Source organism: Anopheles moucheti, chromosome 2, assembly GCF_943734755.1.
Source record: "Anopheles moucheti chromosome 2, idAnoMoucSN_F20_07, whole genome shotgun sequence".
NCBI lineage: Eukaryota > Metazoa > Arthropoda > Insecta > Diptera > Culicidae > Anopheles > Anopheles moucheti.
Genome location: NC_069140.1, coordinates 5,532,027 through 5,546,502, shown reverse-complemented (window position 1 = coordinate 5,546,502; position 14,476 = coordinate 5,532,027). Strand labels below are relative to the sequence as shown.

Here is a 14,476-nt window from a genome sequence, read left to right as displayed (position 1 = left end):
CTCGGATTTCAGCTGCTCACAAACCAGATGCACCCGCTCGGGGGCGTTGAGGCAATCGAAAGCAATCAACATCAATTAGCAAGTTTATTTGCTGCACACCGAGTGGGGATGTGTGTTCTTCCGCATATCTACAAATTGGCTGGATGTTCGCCTTTGCCGGTGGCAGTGGGGCGGCAGAAATGCAACTATGATTTATCGTCGACAATCATTTCCCATTACATTGCGCGAGGATCGTAAAATCAGCTCCGGAAAAGTGAGTCTGGGTGTGTGTGTGCAACTATCGAAAATCCATCTACCGACCGTGTGGTGCGCCATCGGTGAAGGTCGCGATGCACGTTCCTCTAACCTTGCTTAGTCATCCGGTAGCAGCCGCATGGGATGGCCGCACAAAAGGCCCAAAGGTATGGCACCGCAAATCGCTTCGCCCGATGACGATCGTTCGATTATGGTTTGTTTAGTCTGGATGAATAAAATATTGCTCAATTATTCAATTTATCGCCTTTTCCCTTACGGAACGCGCACGGGATACTCAGAGACTCCGCTTCTCCGGGGTCTTCGCATCCTTTTGCCCGTGTGTTTGTTGTTGTTTGTGGCGATGCTTGTTGATACGACGGTGCTGTTGATGCAAATGTGCATCATATCGCGAATGGAGCTGTTGCAGCATGGTTTTTGCGAATGGAAAATACATAATTGTACAAATAAATTTTTGGTCTCAACCGGTCTCAGGAGCTGTGAGGATGAGAGCAGTTTTGAATAAGTCAAGTTGAAGCTCACGATTTTATAAATTGAAGCGAATTGTTTCCGATTCTAGAATAAGGTAACAGCTGATGATTAACTGCCTGCTTGCTCATCGGCTGTTGCAAGTTGCGAGAAATTGCGTCTAATTTTTAACTCACAGAAACGATCGTTTTGTCATGATCAGCAAGTGAACGGTTGATATATCTCCCCCCCACCGTACCCAATGGATGGGGGGGGGGGGGGGGTATCGTTCTATTCGGTTGGTTTACTACATCACATTACACCATCGGCAATCCTCAAGTGGTGCCCTTTAGCGTACCTCGTTGTTCTAGCAAAATGCCAGAAATAGATAGGAAGATCGACAATGATCTATTGACTCTAGCCTCAATGCCGATGGAGGTGGGCTGCGTTTTCGGTGGATCCTGCACCGGCATATCGCCCGGTCCCGGTTTGCAGGATTGACACTTTGACAGCTCTCTGATGCAATACCATTTCCAGCCCGGATGAGACGAGGATCGCGAGCGAAATGCTCGAGTGGGAAGAAGCTTATTTCCACCAATCAAATGACAAACGGGCGTGCGTGCGTGTCAAGCGGTACGGGAAGGGAACGGCGAACGAAGGCATGAAGATAGTGTGCATACTGCTCGGAAGATTGAAGCTAAATTAAGCACAAGATTAGCATGACTGAAGTGACTTTTCAAAGTGTCAGAATGGCTGCACTCGCGCGCTAACTGGATGGATGCATCGGCCGCGTGTAGGGGCGCAATTTCGCCCGGTGAATGCAACGGGGCAAGGGAGGGTGGGCACAGCACACAGGAGGGGGAGCAGGCTTAAGGTTGCCCTCGCGGGCATTGAAGTCGATACCGCGGTTCCGTGCAGGCCGGGCCGGGGAGTAGTAGCGCTGTGTCGAGTGGTTGCAGCGATGATGACGAAGATGATGTTGCTTCTACTGCTGCTGCTGCTGCTGCTGATGATGATGATGATGATGATGATAATAGTGCAAATATAAAATAAATCTTCCGTAAGCTTTGTGCGGTGGAAGCGACACCTAAACCCCGGTGTGGAAGGAAGTAGCAGCAGCAGAAGGAGCGCCGCATGTTCCGTTCCGTTTTGCGTAGTGATTGATTATGGAATATTTATTATAGTGTCTTGTGTTTTGAAAAAGCAACTTCAAGTGTTGAATTTCTATACGCTTGTGGGATACGGGGATCGCACGGCACATATATGGGGGGGTCCGATGGTCCAGGTGCCGCGCTCCACCTCCGAGGGAATGATGATGTTATTGTGTGCACGTACTGTGATGGGAAAGTCATTTTTCACTGTACGGTCAAGTCGCGTATTCCAGTTCGTTCTTGGTAGGGGAACTGGGGAACGGCAAGGAAGCGGAAGATGGTGGGAAAAATTGAACAAAAAAAAAGAACACAGGCTAATGAACATCATCGTGTGTTCTCATTTGCAATCGCGATTGACACCTTCGATAAGCGGCTCATAATGACCCAACAGGGTGACGTTATTTCTATGCGGCGATAAGATTATAAACGGATACCCTTTCGGAAGCGAAGTTTGTAGCAGAGAGTACACCTAGAAATGCTCAGAAACCCCTCAGTTGGTAGGACAAAGAATTTCCATCCTCATTTTGAATTTCCCAGCAAGCTTTTTCAACCGAAAATGGAAACGGTTCTCTTCCCTCTTTTCCCAACCACTTTCATTCCAGACGATGAGCTAGTGAAGCGGGCCCAGTGGCTGCTGGAGAAGCTCGGTTACCCCTGGGAGATGATGCCCCTGATGTACGTCATACTGAAGAGCGCCGATGGCGATGTACAAAAAGCACACCAGCGGATCGACGAAGGTAAGCTGGCGATGATGGTGTCGTTCGACATCGCTTTCATCACCGTGTCAGACATCTACTGTGCCTAAAGACGAGCAGCAAGTACAGAGCGAAGGGCAAAGACAGGCGTGTTCTTAGCGTGCCATCCGGAGGACGAAACGAGTGCGAGTCCTCCGTCAACTACCTCAGAATCGTGGTTTGCTGTACAGAACAGGGTTCCAAATTGAAGATAAATTAAGCTAAGTCTACATATGGTCTAAAGGTTCCCGATTTTCCGGCTGCTCTTTAGACACCTTTTTCCGAGGACATTTGCTCGGTGTTGCTCGATCTTTGGTATTTGAGAAGTATTCCTAACAAACCTCAGCTAGGAAAGGCATCAGGAAAAAGGAAACATAGTTCGTCAGTTGTAGGATAAGGTCTTTGCTTTCCGTTTGAAGATGTGCTGCTTGCTCCTTCCTTCCAGGGAAGCGAGAAGCGAGAGCGGCACACGCATGTTCCATATACATGATTGCTTTGTTTTTTGGTTTCCACCATCCAAGTAGTGACCTTCAACAAGCCTTACCTTTCCATTCCATTTATGTTCAACACAGGTCAAGCGGTGGTCAACGAATACTCACGATTGCATAATCTGAACATGTTCGATGGCGTGGAGTTGCGCAACACCACCCGTCAGAGTGGATGATAAACTTTCCACCCTTCAGTCAGTCTTTATATATGTGCATGTGTGTGCGCGCGTGCGTGTGTGTGTGAGTGTGTGTGCCAACCTTGTGTCGCGGGGGGGTAGGTTGGTGAACCGAATTCGATAGTTCTGTGCTATTTTAATTGAAGCGTAAGCAAACGGATGCCGATAAGTTCAAAGTAGTGTTTAAGTAGAGTGGGCGCGCGCGCAGAGTCTGCAGCAGGCAGGAGAGCCGTCCCGGGAAGTGCCAGTCACTGTGCAGAGCAAGATCGCGCGAGGTGTCCTTTTAAATGGTTCTGTGACCAATGCAGTAAGCACACACAGTACGCCGTTTGTTGATTTGAGTTGTACAGATAGGAGCTAGGATCCGGCATGTTTGCCGCTATCCTCTAGAGCCTCTAGACTTGGCTAGCTCCGAACAGAGGTATCTTCACGATCGTGGGTATTCGACGGCACCCGCTTTCTCACATGCAATCAAAATCTCTCAATCACCACCCCCCGAAACTGTATCTATTCTTGTTTTGCGTTCTTTTCTATGTTTTTTTCGCGCGCCCGGCCATCGCTTCGCTCTCGGGCCGGAACAGTGTACATACGGTTTGAGGAGAACTTTGACCTGCAGCCGTTCTGGGGCTGTCACGTGTAGCTATACTTGTGAGATCGGGCTCCGGCGGTGTAAAGCTACTACTGCTGTCGTTGTTGTGCAGTGCGCAGTTTCGGATGCTTGCTCGCTTTTGCAGAAGACTCGAGACTCGGTGTCTTTCTTTTCTTGTGCCACCGACCCACCGACAATGCTGTGGTGTGTCGGGATGATACTGCTCGCAGCAAAGAGGGCAACAGTAATATGGAGTATATGGAATGTAGTAATAATGTGCGGCGCGACGTGGGCGCAAAGTGTTAGGATAGTTAAAGATGGCGGCGAAGGAGAGCAACACCTGTGTTCCACTAAGTAGCGAATAGTTTAGCGTAGTTTATCTTCACCAATCAACCTTCCAACCATCGTTCAACCAATACCTGAGTCAACGTCATCGTAATCGTGCCACAACTTAATGAAACAAAAAGAGACAAACACGGAAATTGGAGGAAACACACTGTACCGCGAAGTCGTAGGGACCACACCACGGTCCATGCCATCGTCATCTCCAATCAAACTGTACGGTAGTGTGCAAAGTGTATGCGTGTATGTGTGCGTGCGTGCGTGCGTGCGTGCGTGTGCAACGATTCAATTGTTAGAGAGTACAAATAGCGAAGCGAAGCGAATGTTTGGGTTTTCTTCGGCCAATTGGCCAACAGCTGCGTTCAGTGCGTCTCAGCGCCTGAATGTATGCTCCCCAGTGTGTCCCTGCCATCTCCAAAGGCGGGGACACAAGCACCATCAATCAATAACCTCTTGCTACATCGCCACCGCGGTGATCTAGCCCGGTATCTTTCGATATCCCTGACCTATTCCCCACTCTACAATCAATCAAAACCGTGCAGCCAAGGTATGGTAATCGCGACGGCTTCACCCCGAGCATCCCCGAGGGACGTTCAAGTGTGCGGGATGGCCAACGGTACTAATAGAATGTCTGCTTTCTTTCCATCCATCCCTTTCTCTTTCTGTGCGACGCAACCCAAGGTAAACGAACGATCAAGACGTACGAGGCGCTGGTCAAGTCTTCGCTGGATCCCAACAGCGATCGGCTGACGGAGGACGACGAGGACGAGAACATATCGGTGACCCGCACCAACTCCACCATCCGGTCACGGTCCAGCTCGCTGTCGCGGTCGCGATCGTGTTCGCGCCAGGCCGAGACGCCGCGGGCCGACGATCGGGCCCTGAACCTAGACACCAAATTCAAACCATCCACCAGCAGCAGTAGCACCGGCTGTGATCGTGACGACGGCGACTGCATCGCGTTCGATGACAGTGCGTCCGTGGTGCGGGGCCACGGGCCACGGCCAACCACCGGCAGCGGTGGCCGGTCACGCACCCATCACAAACGGTACACCCAGCCGGTGGACAGTGGCAGCGCGCCGGACCGATCGCCCGTGCCCGAGGAGGATCCCACCACCGTCTACGACAGTCTCGTGGAGGCGGCGAGCAAAAAGGCGCGCTCGTTCAGTCCGGCCCGGGAACCGGAAGATCTGCACACCTCGCACAAATCGCCGGAGCGGGACGAGAGCCACCAGAGCCAACCGTACGAAGCGTACCTGGAGTCGGTGCGGCGGAGTAAAAAGTCCTTCGCGCTCAAGGACGCAGGGGTGGAACCGGCCGAGGAGTGCTACGAGAAGGAGAAGGAACAGCGCATTCCTTACCCGGTGCCCAAGAGCACCTTCGAGCGGTTCGATCTGCTGAAGAAGCCGAACGGACTCGGGCTGCCGATGTACAAGTACAGCGGGCTCGAGACGAACAACTTCGCGCTACCGCTGCTGCTGCCCGGGCTGGAGGCGGTCAATCGGACGCTCTACTCGACGCACTTCCCGACCTCGCTTCTGCCGTCCAGCCTGTATCCGTCCGTCAGCAGCGAGTCCACGACCGTGCCGATGTTCCACACGCACTTTCTAGGGTATCAGCCGCCGTTGCAGTTGCCCCACGTTGATCACTTCTATCGGAAGGAGCAGCAGCAACAGCAGCAGCAACAGCAGCAGCAACAGCAGCAGGCATTGACCGAACCAAAGGAACCACAGACGTCCTCGTCGTCGCCCAGCAACAACCGCTTAACGCCACCGAAGGGTGCATTTTTCTACGCGAGTGCGGTAGAGAATTCGCTCTCTGCTCAGCAGGCTTCAATTGCTACCATCCACTAAGATTGTGCCGCTTTTCCCAAGGTGCAAGAGTGCTGCCAACCGCTGTTCGATAAGGTAAGTTCCGCTGATGGGTATTTTGGGTTTTTTTCGGAAAAATTGGACACCTTAATCCGTAGGAGACTTCACAGTGAACGAGGAGGAGTGTCGTCGGAGGAGTTGCGCTCGGGGCAGATTTTACTTCTGCCAGTATCGATCATCGCGCGCGCCAGTGCCGTGCTGAGTTTGCATTTCCATCAATCATTCACGGCCAAATCAAACGTTTAGTTATTGATATGGGCGAGGCGATACAAAACACAAAAAAAGTGCCACTGGTCCACACAGGACCCACCCCAATGTTGTACCTTCTCGCACCCTTTGTGTCCAGCCAACGGACACTAACCGGTACGAGGTATTTGCGAGGTATTCTAAATAAAAATAATCCATGCGGGCCCGGGCCGGCAAATAATTTATTTCCTATTTATATTTATTTTTAATCACCCCACAAATGGATGGGTCCGATGGGCGCACTAGCAGCAGCACCGGCTGCATTCGGTGCAACAGTGAAAGCAGTGGCAACGCTAATGCATAACGTTGTCGCTGGCCATTTTTCACTTCACTGGCAACCGTTTGCCAGCCCTTGGGGCGCTTTTTCCCTAGCACACAACGGCTTCACGGTGCAGAACAGAAAAGGGATGGAAGAGCGAGCAAAAAAAAAATCGCCACATCGAATCGTTGTTTCGATTATTCAAAATTTATACACAAAATATGCAACGTATTGGGTGCCCTCATCATTGGGCCCCGTGTCCCGATTTGCCGCTCACACGTCGGGGCAACAATCAATGTAATAATAGTGTGTGATGCCGCCGGTATTTCTACCCCAGCCCCAGCCCGAAGGGGTTGTTTTCCCGGCCAAAGAGGGAGAGTCCCGGTGCGCGCACGTATATGTGAGTGATGTGTTGTGGATCAGGAGGAGGACCATGCCACCGTCACGAGTGAAAGAACTGGAGACCTGCATTCGTCAAGCGGAAATAAACAAATCAAAACAATCCAACAACACCCCCGTGCCCCCCCGGTGCACCCAGCCTCCTTCGATAAATTGAAGCCTCCGTCGGGGGTTAGGTTTAGGCGCAAACTTCAGGCGTAGTAAATATGCATTTAAAACAGCGCAAGTGAGCGAGAACGAGTGCGATGCGGCGATCCGTTGACACCCGATATTCGCACGTTGGTTTGCTATTTTTATTCGCCTGCTTAACTCTCTTGTTGTGCGAGTCGGTAGTGGTCCACTCCACACCGTCAGACTCATCAGAAGAAGTGGGCAGTTTGGGGACCCACCGCCGCCGCCGCCGAAATAGCAAACATACAGGCGGGCGGTTTGGCAAGTTATGAATAAATTTAGTCCATTCGTTATCCACCGATGCATCATTAATGCCGGGAACTCAGAGTCGTGGCGGTCGCGCACACACGGTTGCCTGCCGATAGGTAAATAATACGATTTTTGCATTTCCACACTCGTCGTAACTAATTTTGTGGCACACTTCGGTGTGGAGTGTTTGATTAACCCTTCGATTGTGTCGAGTGGCGTTTCCGTGGCTTGCCGGAACAGTGCCCGGTGTCCGAATCAATAATAATGTGTTGGGTTCCAATTCTTGTCTATATCTCGGACAAGGTAATTAGGATACATTAACTAAAGGGGGGGGATGACTTCCATAACAGGCGAAGCATCTTTGGAGGGTAGTTGGAATTCCTGAAGTCTTCATGGTCTATTTAGTAGCTCCATTCGACCAAGTGAGTTGCAGCAATAGCTTTTAAACACCCCTTCAAGTGCGTCTGGCAAGATCGCACCAATTCACTTACACTTTGCAGCCGCGAGCACACTCGCATGATTGAAAGAGTCCACACTCGGGAATGCATTATGCATTGACGGAGGCGTTTTGTTGTTTCGTGTAGCGTGATGCAACACGGTACCGACCACTAGGAGGGTGAGTTTCAGACCCAGCAGATTTAACGATCATCGTAAAACGGTATTATACCGAGAGGCCCCTAGCAGCAAAAGGTAACAGTAACGCGCTTCTCCTCATCGTTTGTCCATCGCCGAGGTCGCTCGATGCATTAGGAAATAATATATATTCCAGGCAATAATAATTTTCTATTTTACTGCCTTTGCGGGGGTTGGGGGTGCGACAAGCGGGCGGGCCCGGTGTGCTGCAGCATCCCCCCACTCGGAAAACACGTTCCTCGGCTTATCGCGAATCTGGCAAATCTTTGCATCTTTTGATGATCGATTCTTTGGGGCAGGGGACATGCACCCGAGCCGTACACGACATTCCGGGACACGAACCCCGTGAAGGTGGGGGACATAGAATAACACTAGTTCGCTCTCGTCCGACCGACCGACTTGACGGCAGGCGGCTCCCGACAGAATGGTGGTGAGAAAAAGCGTCTTACAAGACGCGCTAAATGCAACTTTACTACGGTCGTAAAAATGGGTCGTAAATATCTGCCAACATATCCACCCATGGAGTCGCCATGGAACGTGTGATGGGACTGCACCGACCGGGCGGGCCGTGGAGAGTTCGCTTTTCCTGACGTCGCGAGATGTCTACGCGGGTTTTTTTTGCAAATTTTTATGCAAACATTTTCACTCACGGCTGAGTGCACTACTCGGTCGATGCACGTGGTCCAAAAACTATGCAATTCGATGCTGAACTGGCCGCATGGTCGCCAGATGACCAGTGGCGTACCTGGTCCAGCAGACGCTAATATGTCCACAATCGATATCGAAGTTTACGATTATCCGCCGATCGGTCGAGACACGCAAAGACACCCGTCCCCGGTCCCGGTCCCGGTAGTCGCTCGTCGAATTAGAGTTAGACTACGTTTTGCCGCCTGCAACATTGTCCCAACAGTGCCCCCACGGTAATAAAAGCTGGAGGACATCTTGCGAGCAGATAATTTACAAGCTACTTTGTATAATGAAAAACGCATTTAAAAAAAAAAAGAGCTACGCAAATTCTTCTCACTCCATCACCCGGGCATTGGTGGCCACGCCGGCACTAAACGAAACTGAATGCAAACGGAGCGCGCATTTCCGGGCGATCAAACTCATGATTATTGTAGTTGTTGGGCGGGCGAGCGATGCTGCCTTATGATGCACTCATGCCTCTTGGCCGGTTTTTCTGTACTTTGCCGGCGACTTTAGCTGCGGTTTTGTGCGCTCCCGTAGTGTGAAGCGGCGGCGAAATGGAGTGTGAGCTGTTTTCAAAACCTCAAATGTGTCCCCCGTGGATGGGATAAGGTTCCGTGCCGTCGTGTGGAGATAAGGGCGGAACCGTGGGGGACGCTGGGGATTTAGTCATAGCAAAACACTGCCGCCAGTTGGAACCGGTTCCTCGGCCCTGATCGGCCATTACGGGCTAGTGAATTTTACTAGTTTTCAGAGATAATTTTATGAGTTTCCATTTGAGGGAATTGCTTTTTTTTATTGCCTTCAACGAGCGGAGCACTCCTGGGGGGGGGGGTTGGGCGGGTGCTCTGTCTGTTTTAAAACATTCGTTCCTTTGTTCGAACGATCTGCGCGGAAGGTCTCCTGGTGGCAATATTGTGCCGATGCTGGCAAAATCTAAAGATGATGCATCAGATGCATACCCTCTCGTTGCTTCGGATGTTAGATGTGAAGATTCCAAGCATTTTACATCCGTACCCAACCCATCTTTACGGTGATTTTCGCTCCAAATGGCACCGCTCGGTGCAGTAATGTATTATTTGCCAATTAACCGTAGCCTGGTTTTTGCTTCCTCATTCTTCTCGCACCGAACAGATCGAACGGATTGGAGCCTCACAAGCAAATCATTCGTAAGCCCATAGATGCTACCTAGTCCTGGCTGTTACTGGTACCGCTGTTCGTGCTCCAGTTCCGTTCCTTAGCGTTGCATGAGACGAGAACTCTCGCCCTCCGAAAAAAAAAACCACAAACCAAGCCGACCGTTCGGGGCCACCGAGACACAGACACGGGAATGGGAGGAAAAATCAACCCCCGAAACGAAGCGGCACCCGTAAGTTGTGTTGTTTAAATTAAATCTTCACCAACACCACCACCACCACCACCGTTTAAGCAATGGGAATGGACGTGTGCTGTGGCTAGCAGCAAGAAGCAGATTATTGATATTTTTCGATCGTGCAACGAAGGTCTACACTGTGATACAAAATGTTGTGTACAGGATAAATAATAGAACTTTTGTGTTTTGAAGCAAAAAACAATGAGGAACCACCCACAAGAAAAACACACACACACAAATAAGAAGATTAATGTAAAAAAAATAGCGAAGAGATGATTGTGAATGGTTTCGTTTATGGGTGCATGTGCAGTATGCATGTGGCCACATGTAAGAGATGTAGAATTATTACTGTCTATAAAGAAAAACTTAAAGAGAAAAAAAAACCGCAAAGCAAGAGCGAAAAGGATAAGCTAAAACCAAACCTTCATATAACGAATTGCGCCCTGTTGTTTTTTGTTCTGTTTGCTTTGTGTCATTTTTTCACTCTGACGTCCACCAAATTTCCCACCCAAAATTCGAAACCGACAACTAACAGTATAGTGTAGCGAAGTATTGTTTTTTCCGATAGAATTGTCCTCGGCACACAACACAGCAGTTTGCGCAACAAAAATGCAAAGAAAAATCTCACAAAACGAAACTCATCATCGGCAGAATGCGAAAACAAAAAAACAACAAACAAAAATCTACAGCGCCCAGCAGTGGCCGCAAAATGATTAGTTACTTGTTACTACCTTTCTTTACCGTTTAATAGCGAATAGAAAAATGGGAACTGTAGGGCGAACCGATCCGTTCATCTCCCATGGAAGATGAAGATGGTTTTTTTGTGCCGTGAACGCGAAGGAAGAGAACAAAATGGCTAGTAATGAATCGAATTGTGATACGCGCGCGTGTACGGCAGCATATTGTTCAATGTTAGCTTAATAGTTTGTTGGTCATGATCATGATGGGGACGATCATGAAGGTATTCGGCACACCGCTGGAGATAGAGTTTTCCATCTGTTTTTCTTTTGCGTTTGTTTGTTTGAGAAAGGAATTGTGTGTCCTTTGTCTACTAGATTCAAGCTGATGCTGCTTTGATTTCGATTAATTTCCTTTTTTACTCGTAAGCGCGCGCGCACACTCGCACCCACCCCAAACACACACACACACACGCCTCGGCACACGATCGTACAACGTTTTTTTACGGAAGAAGTTTTAAACTGTGCTAAGTTTGATTGGTTATAGAGTTACGTTTTATTGTGCTAAGTTTAGCGTTTAGGAATGTGTTTATCGTCGTTATGTTTCATGCGACACGAGCCGCCACACGAAAGTCAGTCGAAGCATAGCCACCAAAAACGGATGCTACAGTCGAATTTAAACATTAAAACAAGCGGGCGGGAGAAAACAAACACAAACACACATACATAATTGCATGTAAGGAAAGGCAAAACGTGCCGGCGCACACGAAATGGATGCAAGTGTACAGATGAGAAGATGAGTTGAAAGGTGTAATGTTCCATTAAAAAAAAAAAAAACACGCAAAAAACTACAGTAATAAAAGGAAGATGAAAGGAGATGAAAGCGGCAGATAAATGCAACTATTTTACGCCATCAAGCGCGATGTAAAGGATGTGGAATGGAAGAGCATACAATATTAGCTTAAACTCTTTCTCCATTTAAAACAGCAGAACAGAAAACACAATTACGAAGCAGTACTTTGAACCATTTGATACATTGGTCAGTCGTCAGTCACTAAGAATGCATCTATGTAAAAGGAAAAACAAACATCCCCCCTTAATGCTGTTCACACAGACACTTACATGCGTATATTTTCTCATAAAGCAAAAAGTGGGCGCAAAAAGAGAGGCCCACCGTTAGGCCTAACACATTTCGGCACCGTCTCGCTTTGCTAAAGATCCTCCTGCTCCTGTAAATTATAGCCCCCCACACTTACACACAATCGTGAGCAACAACAAAAAAAACGATCAAAATCAAAATCAAATGCAAGTTTACATCGCACCACCTTTATAGCCACCCAACTAACTGCAACTTATTTAACTCAACATATAGCGAAGAAAAAAAGGCCCTCCATAGTTGAAAATGAGCGGGCAGGGGCAAGAGTCAACAGAGGGTGCGATGAGGAGTCAAAGTCAACCGTGCAGTTGTACATAACAGAAGAATAAAACAACATGTACATATTGAGCCGTGTATCAATATGCAAGCATAACTCGTCAGGAGGTGAAGCAACAAAACACGTGTATTGTTTGCCTGTTTGTAGGATCGCAGCAAGCAATGCAGCAACATTTGAAGTTAAAAAAAACAACGCGTACTCCCACGTGCTCCTTTTAGCCCTTCCTTTACCAGAACCGTGGTAAGAATGTGTTAGTAGTTTAAGCAGGCGCGGGCGACAGCAACAAAATGCAAATCAAGATAAGTGTGGCTCTATGGTGGCGATGCAAAATACATAAACCGAAACCGAGAATGTAATCTATTGATTTGAACCCCAGGGCCGATGGTTACGGCCTGTAAGATTACGGCAAACATACATGCAAAGAGGAAGAAATAAACATGGAACAAAATAAACAAAAAAGAAGCAAAACCGTAAATAAATTATTACTATTATTACAAGAACCTTTTAATGTGTTGGCTGCTATTTTGTTGGTTTAATTGTTTCAAGGATTTTCCGAGATGTTCGAAGAAAGAAATTGGGCAACCATCGTGGAAACTCACGCTGAACTTTGGCATCAAAACAACGTTTTAATTACCGGTCGTATCGGTGGCTTTATTGCGTTTCATTTTGGGGATCCTTTTCCACTCGATTCACTTTTCCCCGATCCGGAAGGGCAAATTAAGTTGGCTACTTTAGGGTGGAAGTTTTAAAATGTTTCCACCGTCTGTTGTGTATGGGAGGAAGCTTTTGTCTCTGTAGCTGTCATCGAGAGCTCGCTGTTGTTGCGCTCTAAGTTCATCGGTTGTTGTATCAGACGTGGCATTCTGCAAGGACCTGATGGGATGAGACAACGCTGAGAACAGTTTAAACCTCCGTACCACCGCAGTCAGTGTTGCAGTCCGCAGCGGAGCAGATAGGTAGGTAGTTGTTTCTAGTTTTGTGCTTAGCAGCATCAAGCCAGCAATCATGATTGCCGTATTCGTGATGCAGTACATCCGTGGTACGTAAAAAAGGGAAAGCCATAAATGCGACAAGAAAAGAGGCAGCGAAAACAAAAACCACATACTGCTCTGCCGAGTCCTGGGCGATGCAAAGATGCCGCGTGCTGAACTTCGGTACGGAACGTATTCGGAATTGGGATACGGGGTTTTTCAGGTTTTTCGTGCCGTTTGCAACCCCGTAATCATCCCCGTTGGCCCACCACGGCGGTAGATGCGGGCGAGAGATCGTGGTCATGCACGAACCACCAGAACGTGTGTTGCGAGAGAATGTTTGCTGTGAAATGGGAAGCAACGATACGCTTTCAGCACGATGGGGCACTACGATAAGACACTCACCACCCAACCACCCCCTTCGACCCCACTTTCTCCCACCCAATAACCGGCAATCGATTGTACCGGAGTAAACATAAATGCTCATCAAGAAAGCTGAACGCTTGAGTAGCTGAACCGACTATCTTGGCTGGAGCTGCACCCGAAGGAGCAAATCTAAAACCGTCGAACGGAGGAACACATGACCGAACTTTTAGTGAAACTCATTTTCCCGCGCAGTGCCACGTACCACGGTGCTTTTGTTCGAGCGTTCAAGCAACGAAAATTTCATTTGGACTTATCGCTAAAACTCGTTGCCATGGTATCGCGAAACGATACACGGAAACGTGACGGAGTACAGGTGTATAGCGAGTGCAAAAGCAAATGGAGCCGTTTGATGAGTCAACCGAAACAAAAAAAAGCGAACAAATACTCCTCACACCTAATCTAAACACAGCCATCGTAATCCTCCGTGATGTTTTATGCAGCAAAGTTTACGAGAGGCTATCTGCTTCGGATCGTATAGCCGAAGCAATTCGCGGAGCGCTGTTGTGCTGACAGGTAAATCTTCCAAAATGGTCTTTATACTGCGGAAGACTCCAGGTGGAAAGACACCCAATTACAGGAATCGGTCAATGGATGGATTAAATTATCAACATAACAAGATCATGTTCCCTGGAGACGTGATCTACTGAAGAGTTGCAGTCATGAAATGTCATTTCATTTTGATGACTTGGAATTCGACAGAATTCGATGGATGATTCCATGGTGTAATAAAATTAGCTCGAGCCCTTTACATGTGGAAGAAATTAAACATTATTTTACACAAAAGTAATAAAAAACTAACTTTGTTTCAGTGGTTCAATTTGATGTTATATTAAATGAAGATTGAGTACTCGTACTTTATTCTCTTCATTCTTTCTTAATTTTTTTAAACAATTAATTCTTCAA

General features: G+C 48.3%; 1 protein-coding gene across 2 annotated transcripts in view; it reads left to right on the top strand.

Annotated features, from left to right (window-relative positions):
- The window catches only part of LOC128296889 (uncharacterized), a 73,675-nt gene extending 62,084 nt beyond the window's left edge, over positions 1-11,591 (top strand). For both annotated transcript variants that reach the window (XM_053032408.1, XM_053032407.1), the window contains 3 exons: positions 2,453-2,587; positions 4,861-6,086; positions 9,829-11,591. In XM_053032408.1, the coding sequence (XP_052888368.1) occupies positions 2,453-2,587; positions 4,861-6,032 (1,307 nt within the window). In that variant the 3' untranslated portion in view covers positions 6,033-6,086; positions 9,829-11,591. The remainder of the gene's footprint in view (positions 1-2,452; positions 2,588-4,860; positions 6,087-9,828) is intronic.
- Positions 11,592-14,476: the final 2,885 nt, after the last annotated feature.